This window comes from Engraulis encrasicolus, chromosome 5, assembly GCF_034702125.1.
Source record: "Engraulis encrasicolus isolate BLACKSEA-1 chromosome 5, IST_EnEncr_1.0, whole genome shotgun sequence".
In the NCBI taxonomy this organism is placed as follows: domain Eukaryota; kingdom Metazoa; phylum Chordata; class Actinopteri; order Clupeiformes; family Engraulidae; genus Engraulis; species Engraulis encrasicolus.
In genome coordinates this window covers 44,054,420-44,069,419 of record NC_085861.1, presented here as the reverse complement: position 1 = coordinate 44,069,419, position 15,000 = coordinate 44,054,420, and the positions used below count along the sequence as shown (strand labels likewise).

The following is a 15,000-nucleotide window of genomic DNA, read 5'->3' as shown; positions in this document are numbered from 1 at the left end:
AAATGTATCAACATGATTATGTTTTTCTTTTGATCATAATGTAATGTTGTAGTCAATATGGACCTACACTCTACACTTATAAGTCTTTAAGTCATAGATTATCAGCCTATCCTAACACTTAATGACAGTCATGTGGTCATTAAATTTAACCTGCCGAGCTCACAAGACTCATACTGAAGTGTGACCTTGGCATGACTGTCACACCTCACCCTCTTTGTACTGTAGGTATGCTCTGACTGTCGCACCATTGAACCTGTAGTGTGTAGCGGCCAGTGCCTGTTTGGTATCTCAAGCTGGACAGCACAATTGTGCTATCTTGAGCTCTCCACAGTATACTTTATTCATCTATATTTCTCTATACTCTCTCACTCATCTTTCCTTCACTGTTACCGTTCTATTTTATGGTTTCAAAGCACCATTAATGACATTTCATATCCTTTGACAGTCTCTAAAATCAGCAGGAAATATTCGTCAACAATGCATCAAAGTATAAATTCAAATGGCCAATAACGGAATAAGTTATTTGAATACACAATAGTTATCTAATCAACAAAACATGTATAACCAGTTGTTTTAAAAGCTATTTCTCGGATATCTAGTCCTTTGGTGTGACCTGTTTTTCCTTTGGTGTGACTCTCCAAATTGTCACACCATAGGACTTTTACCATCACCCCATAGGACTTTTGAGGTTTTGAGTTAATTTAAAGCCCTGTCGTTGCCAACTGAAATGCAATTTTACATTTAGTAGTATGTATTTGCATACATCTACATAAGAAAAAATATATATTTTTAAAAATACACTATTGTCAAAATGTATTGTATGGCTGTCACACCAAAGGACTACAAAACTAAGACATCTTTTGGTGGCAAAACATAATTGATTGATTGAAGAACTGAGAGATACACCTAAAATCCGCCCTTGCCATTGGCTTCTTAAGGGTCTACAGTAACAATTTATGTACAGCTGGACCTTCAACAATAGATAATTATCCATAGAATTACCCATGTTAGTATGTCACACCACAGGACATTGTTTTCTGTGACAAAGTTTCACAACTCCACACGCTCTCAGAAAAACAGGGGAAAAAAATAAGCTTTGTCACTTGCTGAAATAGACACCTTGAAAAACATGCCAGGGTTGTTTAGACAAATGACTGAGCTTTGATTATTTATTTAAAAATGTTTTAGTATGGAGAACCAGGCTTGTGACAATCACACCATAGGACAAATGTGACATTTGACTCAAAATTGAGTATACTTAAACTCTGGATTAATTGCACAGTACCTTTTCACAACATAGACTTGAGTTTAACCATTTAAAACATTAACAAATTTGAAAGCATGAATTAACTTCATTTTAAAAGCCTGTGACAGCAAAATTAACACGTCATGTCATCTACCCAGGAGCGTTTGTATTTGTCTGTATGAGGATCTTTTATTGTTTATTGGACTTGAAACTATAACATTTGTCCTATAAGATTTGTATATTGTATCACAGTGCTCTACTTTACATTATAGCTATGTTCAATATTTTCATGCATTTTAGTATAATATAATATAATAATAATAATATAAATAGAAGACATGTATTTGTTTTGTATTTTCTTATATCTTTGAATGCCCTTGTGTGTGTGTGTGTGTGTGTGCTTTCGTACAGTGTGCGTGCGTGTATGTGCATGTGTGTGTTTGAATGCAAGTGTTTTGTACTGTGTGTGTGTGTGTGTGTGTGTGTGTGTGTGTGTGTGTGTGTGTGTGTGTGTGTGTGTGTGTGTGTGTGTGTGTGTGTGTGTGTGTGTGTGTGTGTGTGTGTGTGTGCATTATGCTGTGCGTAGCATGCAGTGGCTCTGTGTAGCCGTGAGACTTGAGGAGCTCATCGCCGTAGCGTGGCTGTCTGACCCATGAGACTAATGTGACCTGATCAGAGAGAGAAAAAGTTAAGAGAGAGGGAACGAGAGAGAGGGAACGAGAGAGAGAGAGAGAATGCAGGACAGCGAGCAAATGAATGAGGGAGCCACAGGAGGCTGCTACTGGTACATAGAGAGAGAGAGAGAGAGAGAGAGAGAGAGAGAGAGAGAGAGAGAGAGAGAGAGAGAGAGAGAGAGAGAGAGAGAGAGAGAGAGAGAGAGAGAGAGAACAGAGTAGAGAGAACAGAGTAGAGAGAACAGAGTAGAGAGAACAGAGTAGAGAGAATAGAGTAGAGAGAAAGATGAGAGAGAGGAAGAGCAAGGGCTACAGCTGCAGCTGCTGGTGGTGGTGGTGGTGAAAGAGGGGGGAACGTGAGTGAACGAAACAGAAAAGAGGGAGGGGAGGGATGAAAAGCAAGGTCTGCCTCTGGTTGAAGGTTAATGGTGAATGAGAAGATGACTTTGATCCGAGTCGTATGCACGTCACATCCAATAAGATGCACAGAGGTGGGCGTGAAGAGGAGACAAGCAGGTGACCAGTGAGGAGTAAAGGAGGAAAAAATAAAAGTCTGATCTTGCCATCGATCCGCCACCATCTATCTCCTTCTTTCTTTTTTCTTGTCTTTTTTCCTTTCCTTCTCAGTGTCCCTGACTTTGTATTCTTTTTTTTTCATTTTCCCTCCCCTTCCGTTTTTAACCCTATTTCACTCTTTCGCTAATGTTCTACAATATCCCTCCAATCTCTGGTTCTCATCCTTTCTTTTTATTTCTCCCTTGCGTCTCTGTGTCTCTGCGTCTCTGTCTCTGTCTCTCTCTCTCTCTCTCTCTCTCTCCTTCTCTCTCAGTAGTTCTGTGATGGAGGGATGTCCTCCTGTGGAGTGGATGGGCACTGAAGCGATGGCGCTGCCTTGGGAAAGAATGTTCCCTTTTGTTGTATTCTTGCTTTCTTTTCCCTCTTTTTATTCCTCTCTCTTTTTCTCTCTCTGTCTCTCTCTCTCTGTCTCTCTCTCTCTCTCTCCCTCTCTCTCTCTCTCTCCCTCTCTCTCTCTCTCTCTCTCTCTCTCTCTCTCTCGCTCTATCTCTCTCAGTCCCTCTCAATCTCTTCCTGAGTTTCTTGTTGCCACCCCATGTCTTTCAAACACACACACTCACACCAACTCTCTGTCCGCTTCCTTGGAGGTAAGGTTTGGCTCCAGTGAACAAGCCCAGACCACCTTCAGAAACCACAGCCTGTGTACAGCACACACACACACACACACACACACACACACACACACACACACACACACACACACACACACACGCACACGCACGCACACGCACGCACACACACGCACACACACAACTTTCGAAACCACAGCATGTATCCCCATAACACACACTCTTCTCTCTCTCTCTCTCTCTCTCTCTCTCTCTCTCTCTCTCTCTCTCTCTCTCTCTCTCTCTCCCTCTCTCCCTCTATCCATCTCTTTCACTCTATCTCTCTCTAACCATCTCTCTCACTCTTTCTCTCACCCTCTCTTCCGAGCTCTACCACTCTCTAGTTGTCTCTCCGTGAATTCTTTCCCCTGTCTTTCCTTTCTGTTGATATCTGACGCGTTCACAAGTTCCCCCACTTTCAATTTATTTGGATTTTAATTATGATTTCTGTGAAAACAATTGTAAGGAATATATCATTTCAAGCAGTACAACAGATTCTTGGTTCATCCCCTGCTCTCTCCATTAATTTTCATCTTTCATTGTGCCAACATCCTCTTGTTTACCTCGGTTCACCCCCCCCCCTCTCCATTTCTCTCACTCTCCCTCTCTCTCTATGCCTGTCTCTCCATCTTCCCTGCCTCTATTGTACCCAAATGTCTCTTGTCTCTTGTTTTTCATCCTTTTTTTTCGGTTGGTAAAGAAAGAACTCCACACCTCCATCCCCACTCCCACCCGTTCCTATTCCACCGCCATCGCCATTTTTTGTTTTGTTTTCTCCAACATTTACCTCCATCCTGCGCTAGACTATACTGTAGGTTTGCATATTTCCCCTTTGTCATAACCAAACATGCCATTGTTGACCAATTATCAGGGTCCATTTAGCAATTAGCGCTAGCTGTGTGTATGGCGTGGATGGAGGGTGTTTTTCATACTGAGTGCAACAACGAAAAGGGCGGCTAGGGTTTTGGAGTTGGGGGGGGGGGGGGGGGTGGGGGTCGGGGATGATTTGGTAGTGTAGTGGGGGGGGGGGGGTTTGGTATGCACAGCGAAAGCTTTTTAGCGGAGCGTTCGTCTTGAGCTTCGGTTGCTACGTTGTTTCAGCCTTTAATTATTCCCTTTTATTATGAGGGATCAAAGGGCTCGGCTGCCATAGATGGACCCCCATTATGGTGCACTCACATTATATTTATAGCCGTCGGCTAATGCTACCGCTATTACATTAGCACAACCACTAGCAACCGCCGTCATCAGCACCATCAGGAATAATGGAACGTCTGCACCGCTAGCACAGTTTAAGCTCATGTCAGATATAGCCATGTTGGAAAAGTGCAGGGCTAGGGAAGTGGTTGTGTGTGTGTGTGTGTGTGTGTGTGTGTGTGTGTGTGTGTGTGTGTGTGTGTGTGTGTGTGTGTGTGTGTGTGTGTGTGCGTGTGTGTGCGTGTGCGTGCGTGTGCGTGCGTGTGCGTGCGTGTGCGTGCGTGTGCGCGCGTGTGCGTGTGTGTGCGTGTGTGTGTGAGCGTGCATACACACTCAAACAAATAGTCGGTCCTTTGGGTGAACAATTTGCATTGATTAGCTTCTTGCTCTTGTTTTTTTTCCCCACATCGCTTTGATTTTGGGCAAGATGTCGAACTGTGAACAAATGAACACTTCCAATATTGTCGATCCACACGAGACCGTGGCCATTTGCCTAATGTACAGCTCTCCCTAGTGCCTCTCTTGCTCTCTTGTGCTAGACCAATGTATGTCCACCATGGTAATGCACCCGCCATTTACAGGTGATTTGACTGTTGTGGACATAAACACTCACATGAAGAGAATAGGTGTCATTGAGCTGATGGTTTAGCGCTGTAATATTGCTGTGTGTGTGTGTGCATGTGTGCATGTGTGCATGTGTGCAGGGTCGCTGACAGCTTTTACCAGGCCCGGGACAAAGTCATTTGAAAGGGCCCCTCAACCAGTACATACAATGTAATGAGGGCCCAATTCTGGGCCCCTTTTTTCCCTGGGCCCGAGACAACTGACCCCTTTGTCCCCCCTTTTCGGCTTCCCTGCATGTGTGTGCGTGTGCATGTCTGTGTGTGTGCGGGCGTGTGTGTGTTCATGTGTGCATGCGTGCGTGCGCCAATGTGTTTGTGTTTGTATTGCCTACAGTATCTGAAGTGAAAAGCATCACATTTATTCACCAGGCAGCCTCGACATGTCCGCCTTCCTCAAAAGGCTATCAAGTGATGATGTACACTACACACCTCTTCCTTTCTGTTCCCCCCTGCCCTTTTTTGGTATTTGTCATCATTTCTGTCATTTCTGCTCTCCTCCTTCTCTTCCTCCATTCAGTCCCCCTCTCCTCTCCTCCATTTTGCTGATTTCTTCTCTAGCGTTTCCATTGCCTCCATTCCACTGTCGTCCCTGTGTGTGTGGTAGGGTTAATAAGGGCAAAGCTGTCATGTACGAAGTGGTACGAGAAAAAACAGATAGCGAGTGAAGCGGGGGGAAAGATGGAGAAGGAAATAAGTAGAAGGAGAGGTAAAGGCAGTGGTGTAGTCTTCTTTTTTGAAGTGGGTATACTCTATATCAGCGGTTCCCAACCTATGGGTCGGGACCCCCCTTATGGGTCGCCAAAGATCCACAGGGGGTCGCGGAGCCCTCTTGATTTTAAGGGGTTTCGTTTTAAATATATATAGCCCACAGACAAAGCATTTAGACGCAACAAATTGTAAGTGCTACATTAAACATTTATTCTATATTTGACCAAAGACGAATTGAGGAATAAAATAACTAAAATAAGTTTTCGCAGGAAACGGAGGGCATCTTGTGACTCCCTCTCGTGCGGGCGCTCGCGTGATTGGGTCACCAAAGCTTACAATAGTAAAAACATGGGTTTATTAAGAAAAATGTTGGGAACCACTGCTCTATATTTGAGCATTTTTGTGGTGGGTATACTGTGCTATTCTAAATACTGAATCGATACATTTTAGGTCCCTGACATCAATCCCTGACATTTTCAGGTGGGTATACAGTACTGCGTATACCTGCGTTCTATGTAGACTACACCACTGGGTAAAGGGGAAAGAGAGCAAGGGAAAGGAGAAAAGTTAGAGGTTGAAGTAGAAAAAAGGCAAATGAATGAATGAAGTAAAGGAGGTGTACTGAAGAAAGGCAATGTGAGAGAGCGAGAGGGAAAGAGGGGGAAGGCTGAAAGTAGAGGAGTGGAGAGAGTGGAAAAGCAAAGAAAACGGGAGCCTGGGAGCAGTAACGGCCCTACTGGAACTATTGACACTCCTCTGCTCTCACTCTGCATACAAGTCGCCTGTAGGTGGCTAGAGGAGGAAAGCTGGCAAGGTGCGTGCGTGCGTGCGGGCGTGCGTGCGTGCGTGCGTGCGTGCGTGCGTGTGTGTGTGTGTGTGTGTGTGTGTGTGTGTGTGTGTGTGTGTGTGTGTGTGTGTGTGTGTGTGTGTGTGTGTGTGTGTGCGCGTGCGTGTGTGTGTGCGTGTGTGTGTGTGTACGTGTGTGTGTGCGTGTGTGTGTGTGTGCATTACATTTGTCTGTTCATGTGTGCTGGCAGGCGGGGGTTTGCACTTGGGTTTCTGTGTACTTAGTGAAAAAATGCACTCTATGTATAGTCTCTCACTGTGGAGACAGAGAGAGAGAGGAGAGAGAGAGAGAGAGAGAGAGAGAGAGAGAGAGAGAGAGAGAGTGGAGAGTGGAGAGAGAGAAGAGCAAGAGAGCTGGGGGGAGAGATCAGGTTGGCAAGAGTCGATGGTGAAAAGTTTTGCCAGAACGGCAACGGCAGAACTTATTTCAGAATGCGCATTAACACACTGCAGAGAGACCCGACTCACCATCGTCATGCACTTGCAGGGGGGTGTTTGCCCAAACTTTTCCATGATTTGTAAGGGTTTCTTTCCAAGCATTCTTAGTCAGCGTGGTAACATGCAGGGATCCAAATGGTATACTCAGTGGGTGCAAAGGCAATAAGTTTTAGCGAGCAGTGAAGCACATTGTCTGACAAGCCACAAATAAAATACAGCACTGCGCGATGACAAATTTGTCTGCTATCTAGGTAGGCTTAACATTTTACTTGGCAGAACCTGCATCTAAAGGTCAGGGCGTGTGCTTAAGGCATTTGTCATCGCCACATGCTAGCTGTGTGCTGATGCACAAACAGATAACAAATGTAATTTTGAAGCTTTTCTATGTCGGCATTATAAGTTCTGTGCTTTGCACTTCGATGTGTATTTACGGTATAAAAATTCATAAAAACACCCTAGCAGAGTATTGATGGAATCTGAACCACGGGCACAGTAGTAATCCATAGAGAGGCAATGAACCTGTAGCATGGAGCTGATAGGCTGCACCAGGGCTGGTCTGGGGAGAGATATGGCCCGGGTACCTTTGGCCCCTCAAGGGCCCCTCATAATTAGTGGCGCAGAACTGACTCACCAGTGGGCCCCCCCACCCTCGTGGGCCCTTAACCTCTTAAGACATGGCTTTATAAATTAGCTGTTACCAGAATGGCAATGACCCAGTCATGATGTATTATTAAAGACCCCATGCACTGTCGTAGTAGTGTAGTACTACAGTAGTTAACTTTCAATGTCTATTACAGCGTGCCTCAGGAGGTACGGCATGCATTAAGGGGCTACTTTATTTATTTTTTTACATTTCTGAAAATAGGGGGGGGGTCACCGGGAAATGCCCGCTATGCCAGATTGGTCAGTCCAGCCCTTGGCTGCATTGCAGAGATGGAGACAGCAGGAGAGAGGGGTATGGATTAACTTTATGAGCGGTGAACCCTTTGCTTTTTAGCGTTTTTCGCTGGCACGAGCCGCGAGGAGAAAATGAAAGCTCATGGGCTGGTATTATGAGGTTTGGATTCGACCTGCTGCCCTGTCCTCCTCCCTGCCTGCCTTTCCCCCCCCCTTGTCTCTCGTTCTTAAATTGAAAGGCAGGCAGCATAAGGCATACTGTACAGCGAGGATATTTAGCTGTTCTCGAGTCCTGTTCAAAAAACTCACATGGGAATTGAGCAGGACCTGCTGACTAACTCACTCTCTCTCTCTCTCTCTCTCTCTCTCTCTCTCTCTCTCTCTCTCTTACTCTCACATTCTCTCTCTTTCTTGGGTCTTTCTTGCTATTGCCTTCTCTTTCTCTCTCTCTCTCTCTCTCTCTCTCTCTCTCTCTCTCTCTCTCTCTCTCTCTCTCTCTCTCTCTCTCTCTCTCTCTCTCTCTCTCTCTCTCTCCCTCTCTCTCCCTCTCTCCCTCCCTCTCTCTCTGCACAGTGGGAGACAATACACAGAGTTGTTTTCCTATAGAAACATGGCAAGACGATACCATTGCAAAGTCTTGCACATAAACACAGTAACGCAGGTCTGAGTGAGCTATTGGAAGTGTTTACAAGGCTATTTGGACGCTAATGTCCCCCTATGGAGGGGGATTATCAAAGGTTCAGCACACCTGCGCTGGGTGCAATTGACTTTCTATTAGGGCTGCTGGGGTTTACACTGGCTGACATGGCAGCGGCAGGAAATTGCTTTCTGAATGCCAATCACCACAGTGGTAACATAACATTGGTTGCCGTGTACAGACGACGGCAGCTAATTATCTAGGGGATAATTGCAATTCCAGCTCAGATACCCTATCAAATTTATATTTTATTGATGTATGTGTGTTATATTTACTGTATCTTGCATTGCATTGCTTACACGAAATGTGTAAAAATCTACCTCATGTTAATAATGTTATAAAGTTATTGGTAAAATTCATCCTGCTTACCAGACATCCCACGTGCACGTTAAAGCTAGATCGAAGCACAACGCTGGGCTGGCACGTTTTGGCTTGTAGTAATTGAGCTGTGCATTGTAGCGGGTGGCACAGGGTTTCAGACCCCTGTCCATTGATTAGCTCGTCAGGCTCACGTCTGAGCGAGTTCCAAATCGACGCGGTGCCATCATCGTGCTGACTGATTGGCTATCCTCGTGTCACATGTATTGATCAGTCAGCTGGTTAGTGGGGTATAGCAGCAGCGCATCGTGGGTTGGGATGGTGCACAGTGCCTCTCCTCCCCTCCCCTCATTGCTGCTCATGTGCGGTCTCTTCCGTTTGTACATTGGCTTAATAAAAAGGGTCAGTGACGTTTTAGTAGTAGCAGGGTGTAGTAGTGAGGGTGGTGCATTGACAGCTAATGCTATATGGATTAAAATATTATTTTTGTTTTTAGTGGATTATCTAAGAAGCATATTCATTGAGGTACATTAATTACTGATGACTAATTTATGTATGGGCATTAACTGTGGTTGTACCACCCCAAAAACATGTAATTGACCCACAAACTAAAGTATGTGAACAGTGAAACACATACACAGAGATGTAAAGACACACACACACACACACACACACACACACACACACACACACACACACACACACACACACACACACACACACACACACACACACAGACACACACACACACACACACACACACACGCACACACACACACACACGCACACACTCACAGAGGCACACACACAGACGCACACACACTCACAGAGGCACATTCAGTTTATCAGATGGCTGTGCTTCATGAATTACACACATTCACACACATACGTAAATACCACATCCAAAAATGCAGTCGTAACAAAACCTGTACACACAGCAAAAATTGGAAGCAAAAATAAAAACAGGTTTTATATTTTGAGAGATCCGATTTTAAGTGGTGGCAAAAAAAAAGAAAAAGTTAGGCCTACATTTCATTTTGTGTTTTGTTTGTTTTGCTGATTATAAACAACACAGACGGAAAGAAGGTTTTGAGGGCAGTGCAGTGAATGAACCCTTTATCAACACTTAATTGGTAGTTAGTAATAGGTTTGTAGAACACAGCAATTGCAGGAAGAGGGTGAATTAATGAATGGCTTGTCTGCTTCAAAAGCAATCCCTTTCACAGTGTCCGTCTGCTGACTTTTTTTTTTAGTTTTTCTTTCCCTGTTGCTTTTCATTTGGCCCTCTCCACACTTAACTCAGGATGACTGGCCCCTCTACACTCCCTCCCTCCCTCTTTCCCTCCTTTCTCCCTCCAACCCGCTCCCCTTCTCTCTCTTTTCCTCTCCAATGACTCTTCACGCGTTCCCCGGCTCGTTCACTCGCTCTGTCGCTCCTTTACAAAGACTCCTGGTGACAGACCTGAACCAGACGGCCTGCTTTCACATCCCTTCTTTTCTTCACTCTTTTCCTTTCTTTTCTCCTCTTTTCATGTCTTCCTCTCTCCGCTGCAGCACCCCCGCTATGCTCCTCGTCTCTCCTCTCTTTTCCTCTTGACTGTCTCTCACCTACTCCTTCTCTGACACAGGCACGCATGCAAGCACACACACACACACACTCACACATGCGCGCGCTATAAATGACACACACACAAGCTAGCACACTACAATAGACATACACACACACAAACTCACACTATACATTCATACAGATATTTGTGTATATATAAATGTATGGGCACACACACACATGAGTCATGACATGCACATAGGAATACAAACACATGGGTGCGCACACACACACACACACACACACACACACACACACACACACACACACACACACACACACACACACACACACACACACACACACACACACACACACACACACACACACACACACACACATACAAACACATACATGCGCATGGCTGAAGGACCAATTAAATTCCATCTCGTCTTCTCCTGTCTTGCAGCAGCTTCTCTCCAGGGCCACTAATTAAACTAAGACCCCCGTTCTCTACTCCTTCACTTCACTTCCCTTCTCTTTCCGCCCTCTCTTTCTATTCTCTCTCTCTCTCTCTGTCTCTCTCTCTGTCTCTCTCTCTCTCTCTCTCTCTCTCTCTCTCTCTCTCTCTCTCTCTCTCTCTCTCTCTCTCTTCCCACTTTTCTTTCCCTCTCCCTCTCTCCTATTTTTTATATTTATATTACAGCCCTGGTATTATATCTATTTCTCTCCTCTCTTCTATCCATCGTTCCGATTCCTCTCTCGCTTCACCACCTCCTCTGCTCCACCCATCCCTGTCTCTCTCCATCTCCATCTCCCCTCCTGCTTTTCTTGTCTTCTGCCCAAAAATGTTCTGTATTCCATCCCTCCATGTCATGCTTTTTAACCCTGTTGACTCATTAGTCTTTAACGTCAACGTTTTTGAATGCAAGTCAAGGCGTGCGTGTGTAGGTGCGGGCGTGCTGTTGTATGTGTGTGTGTGCATGTGTGCTGGTGTGTGTGTACCTGCGTGCATTGGAGCTGGTTTGTGTGTGTGTGTGTGTGTGTGTGTGTGTGTGTGTGTGTGTGTGTGTGTGTGTGTGTGTGTGTGTGTGTGTGTGTGTGTGTGTGTGTGTGTGTGTGTGTGTGTGTGTGTGTGTGTGTGTGTGTCTGTGTGTGTGTGTGTGTGTGTGTGTGGGTGTTGTCTTGGAGTACCTGCCTGCATTGGAGCTTGTGTGTGTGTGTGTGTGCGTGCGTGAGTGCGTGCGTGCGTGCGTGCGTGCGTGTGTGTGTTGTCTTGGAGTACAAACCCGCTTAGCCAAGTCAATTCTATGCTAATGCTGAGCTGATTAGGAAGGTTGAACTTTTTTTCCTCAGAGCTGTTTGTGTGTGTGGGTGTGGGAGTGCGTGTGTTTTGGTTGACATTAGCATATAGCTGGTGTCTCCTCCTTTCTTGTGTGTGTGTGAGTGTATGTGTGAGCCCAGTAGACGTACACAAGACATGTGCGAGAGCAAGAGAGCAGGTGAATGAATTCACAGTACACCCAGCTCTTAAGATGTTGCTTGCCCAGCTTTTAGGTTTCTGATAAATTAGATCAAATATCTGCATACTTTTGGTTGCTTCCTGGATCTGCTTCCTGGTGTCTCATTCGCTTGCTTTTTCTTTCTCTCTTGGGTTATTTACTGTCTCTGTAGACAATGGCTGAAATGTTTTTTGAAGATGTCTTCTGACTGATTGCGATTGAAATACGGTATGCATGTAATGTACAGTAGCCCTCCATCATCTAAAGATTCCCCAAGTCCCATGTTCATTCTTGAGGTCATGCCCACGAAGTACTCATATTTGTTTGACAATTTATTTAAAATAAATCAAATGTGTCTGTCTGCTGCTCTGTTCCACTTGTTCTAGTGTTGGGGTGTTGTATCTTCACCATTCAGTCTTCCTGAACACAATCATACTTTTGTTTATGTGTACACTTTACTTTTTTTGTAATATTTTTTGGGGAGGTTTCAACTTCATTTAGACGGGACAGTGAAGAGTGGGACAGGGAATGAGTGGGAGAGAGAGACGGGGGAGGATCTGGAAATGACCCCGTTCAGGAATCGAACCTGGGTCGCCCACGCAGCAGTCCAGTGCCCAGCCGACCAAGCCACGGCTGGGCCACGTGTACACTTTCCTATTGCAGTTTCATCCAGTGTTGCACGCCACATTAGTTGGGTACAGTTGATCATGGTGGTGGGGTGCCTGTAATTGCACTGGCCACAGCCAGCTGGATGCTACTCCCATGCTGGCGCTTTAGTTGCTCACTAAATGATGGCGGTTTATTTACGTGATGTCGGTTCTCATTCACCTCACTTCACCTGCTTTGTGTGCCAAACGACCTCTATTTGTGCCCCAGATCCAGCCTGCACTCTTGCTCAATGCACTTTTGCACGCCATGTTTTTTACGTGCACTTCTGATTTTTGTTAATTCTCATTTTTCATTTACCTTGTCAATCATAATCAATTTTTATTGTCTAAGTGCAATTCTTCGAGAAGTTTGACATCGTAGACGGCAGTCAATGGTCGCTCACATACATGCAGTAGATTGGTCATGTAATTTATAATCAGCTTTTTTGTACTTTTTTTAAATTATTTATTTGATTATTTGTTTCCTTATCAACTTAGTTTTGAGAAAATATGCATTCTGGCATGCTGAGAGACTGCCTTGAAGCTGTTACATTAATAAATACTTCTGACAAGACCCCCTCCCACCCTTCTCTGTCGGAAACCAGGCCATTCTTCTGAACATAATTATGCTGTAATGAATTGGTCTATTTTGTCCTAAATGAGAGTTGGTTAGATCGAAAGACAATTGCAGATGGAGTACTAAAAGATCTCAGGCGTTGGCTGAAGGGTACATGTAACGTTTGCTAGATACTCAGAACTTCCGACCATTTAGGTAATTCCAGGAATATTTTTTGCTGCTGTCCGCTTTTTAAATGCATTGTTTCAATATCCATGTCAGTCTTATAGGTAATATAACCACACACTTTCACTGTGTCTGTTTCTTTCTACCCTTTCTCTGTTTGCTCTCTTTCCATCCTCCTGTCTCTTCCTCCATTTTTTCTGTCTGTCTGTCTGTCTGTCTGTCTGTCTGTCTGTCTGTCTGTCTGTCTGTCTGTCTGTCTCTCTCTCTCTCTCTCTCTCTCTCTCTCTCTCTCTCTCTCTCTCTCTGTGTTTCTCTCTCTCCAGGTTGGTGAATGGCGACTACGCTATCCAGGTGAACCTCAACGACTACCTGGACATCCTGTGTCCTCACTACATATCGGAGCTGCCCGAGGCCACGCCCCCGGAAACGCTGGCGCTCTACCTGGTGCCGGAGGCAGGGTTCCGGGGTTGCCAGGAGACGCGCGGCGCCATCAAGCGCTGGGAGTGCTCGCGGCCATACGCCCCCTACGGGCCCGTGCGCTTCTCCGAGAAGATCCAGCGCTTCACGCCCTTCTCCCTGGGCTTCGAGTTCCTGCCCGGACATCACTACTACTACAGCTGTACGTTTTTACATGCACGTGAATGCACACACACATACATAAGCACGTACGCACGCGCACCCGTACGCACACACGCACACGCACACACACACACCGACCGACCAGTACAACTATAGATGTACAACTCATTTTGTTCATCCATCTCTTTCATTTACTTTCTTCCTTTCTCTCTTCCTCTGCTTCTTTCATTGTTGAGGCTATACATTTTATGAACACACGCACATACACATACACATACACATACACATACACATACACATACACATACACATACACACACACACACACACACACACACACACACACACGCGCGCGCACACACACACACACACACACACACACACACACACACACACACACACACACACACACACACACACACACACACACACACACACACACACACACACACACACACAGACCAGTACAACTACAGCTGTACAACTCATTTTGTTCATCCATCTCTCTCCTTTACTTTCTTCCTCACTCTCTTCTGCTCCTTCTTTCATTGTTAAAACTATACATTTTAAGTAACACTCACACGCACATCTGCACGCTCGATTTTTTTTCTCCAGCTTTCTCCTATTCTGTCCTCCTCTTAATCTTTGTGATTGTGTATGTGTGTGTGACTGAGACAGCTTGTTAACACACACCTGTGCATTATAACTTGTGCCCGTGTTGGTGCTATGAGGGTCATGTGTGTCTTCACTTTAATGAAAAGCGCTGCGTTTGCAGCACTGCAGCACACCTGAGTATGGGCCATGTGTGTTCATAGGTGTATGGATTTGTTACAATACCAGTACTGCAGCTGTGTGCGTGTGTGCATGCACAAGTGAGTGGATGTACTGTATAGTGTCAGACTCTGTGTTTGCGTGAACATGTGCACCAAAGCCCACTGAAGCTGTAAATCATGGTGGAAAAGTTCACAGTAAGGAAATGATTATTCGTATGTGCATGTGTATCCACACTGCTCCGCTCACACCGAGCTGCTCTGGTCCTCTTCGAGATAAGCACAGACACGCCCACAAGCACACCAGCAGACATTGGCCGGGTCGCCTTGGCCACTTTCATCCACGATACGCCTTGTGGTCAGGTGCGTGTTGGTGTGTTGGT

General features: G+C 45.4%; 1 protein-coding gene across 1 annotated transcript in view; it reads left to right on the top strand.

Annotated features, from left to right (window-relative positions):
- The window catches only part of si:dkey-246i14.3 (ephrin A4), a 48,952-nt gene that overhangs the window by 24,417 nt on the left and 9,535 nt on the right, over positions 1–15,000 (top strand). The window contains exon 2 of the mRNA XM_063199912.1: positions 13,592–13,887. Within this exon, the coding sequence (XP_063055982.1) occupies positions 13,592–13,887 (296 nt within the window). The remainder of the gene's footprint in view (positions 1–13,591; positions 13,888–15,000) is intronic.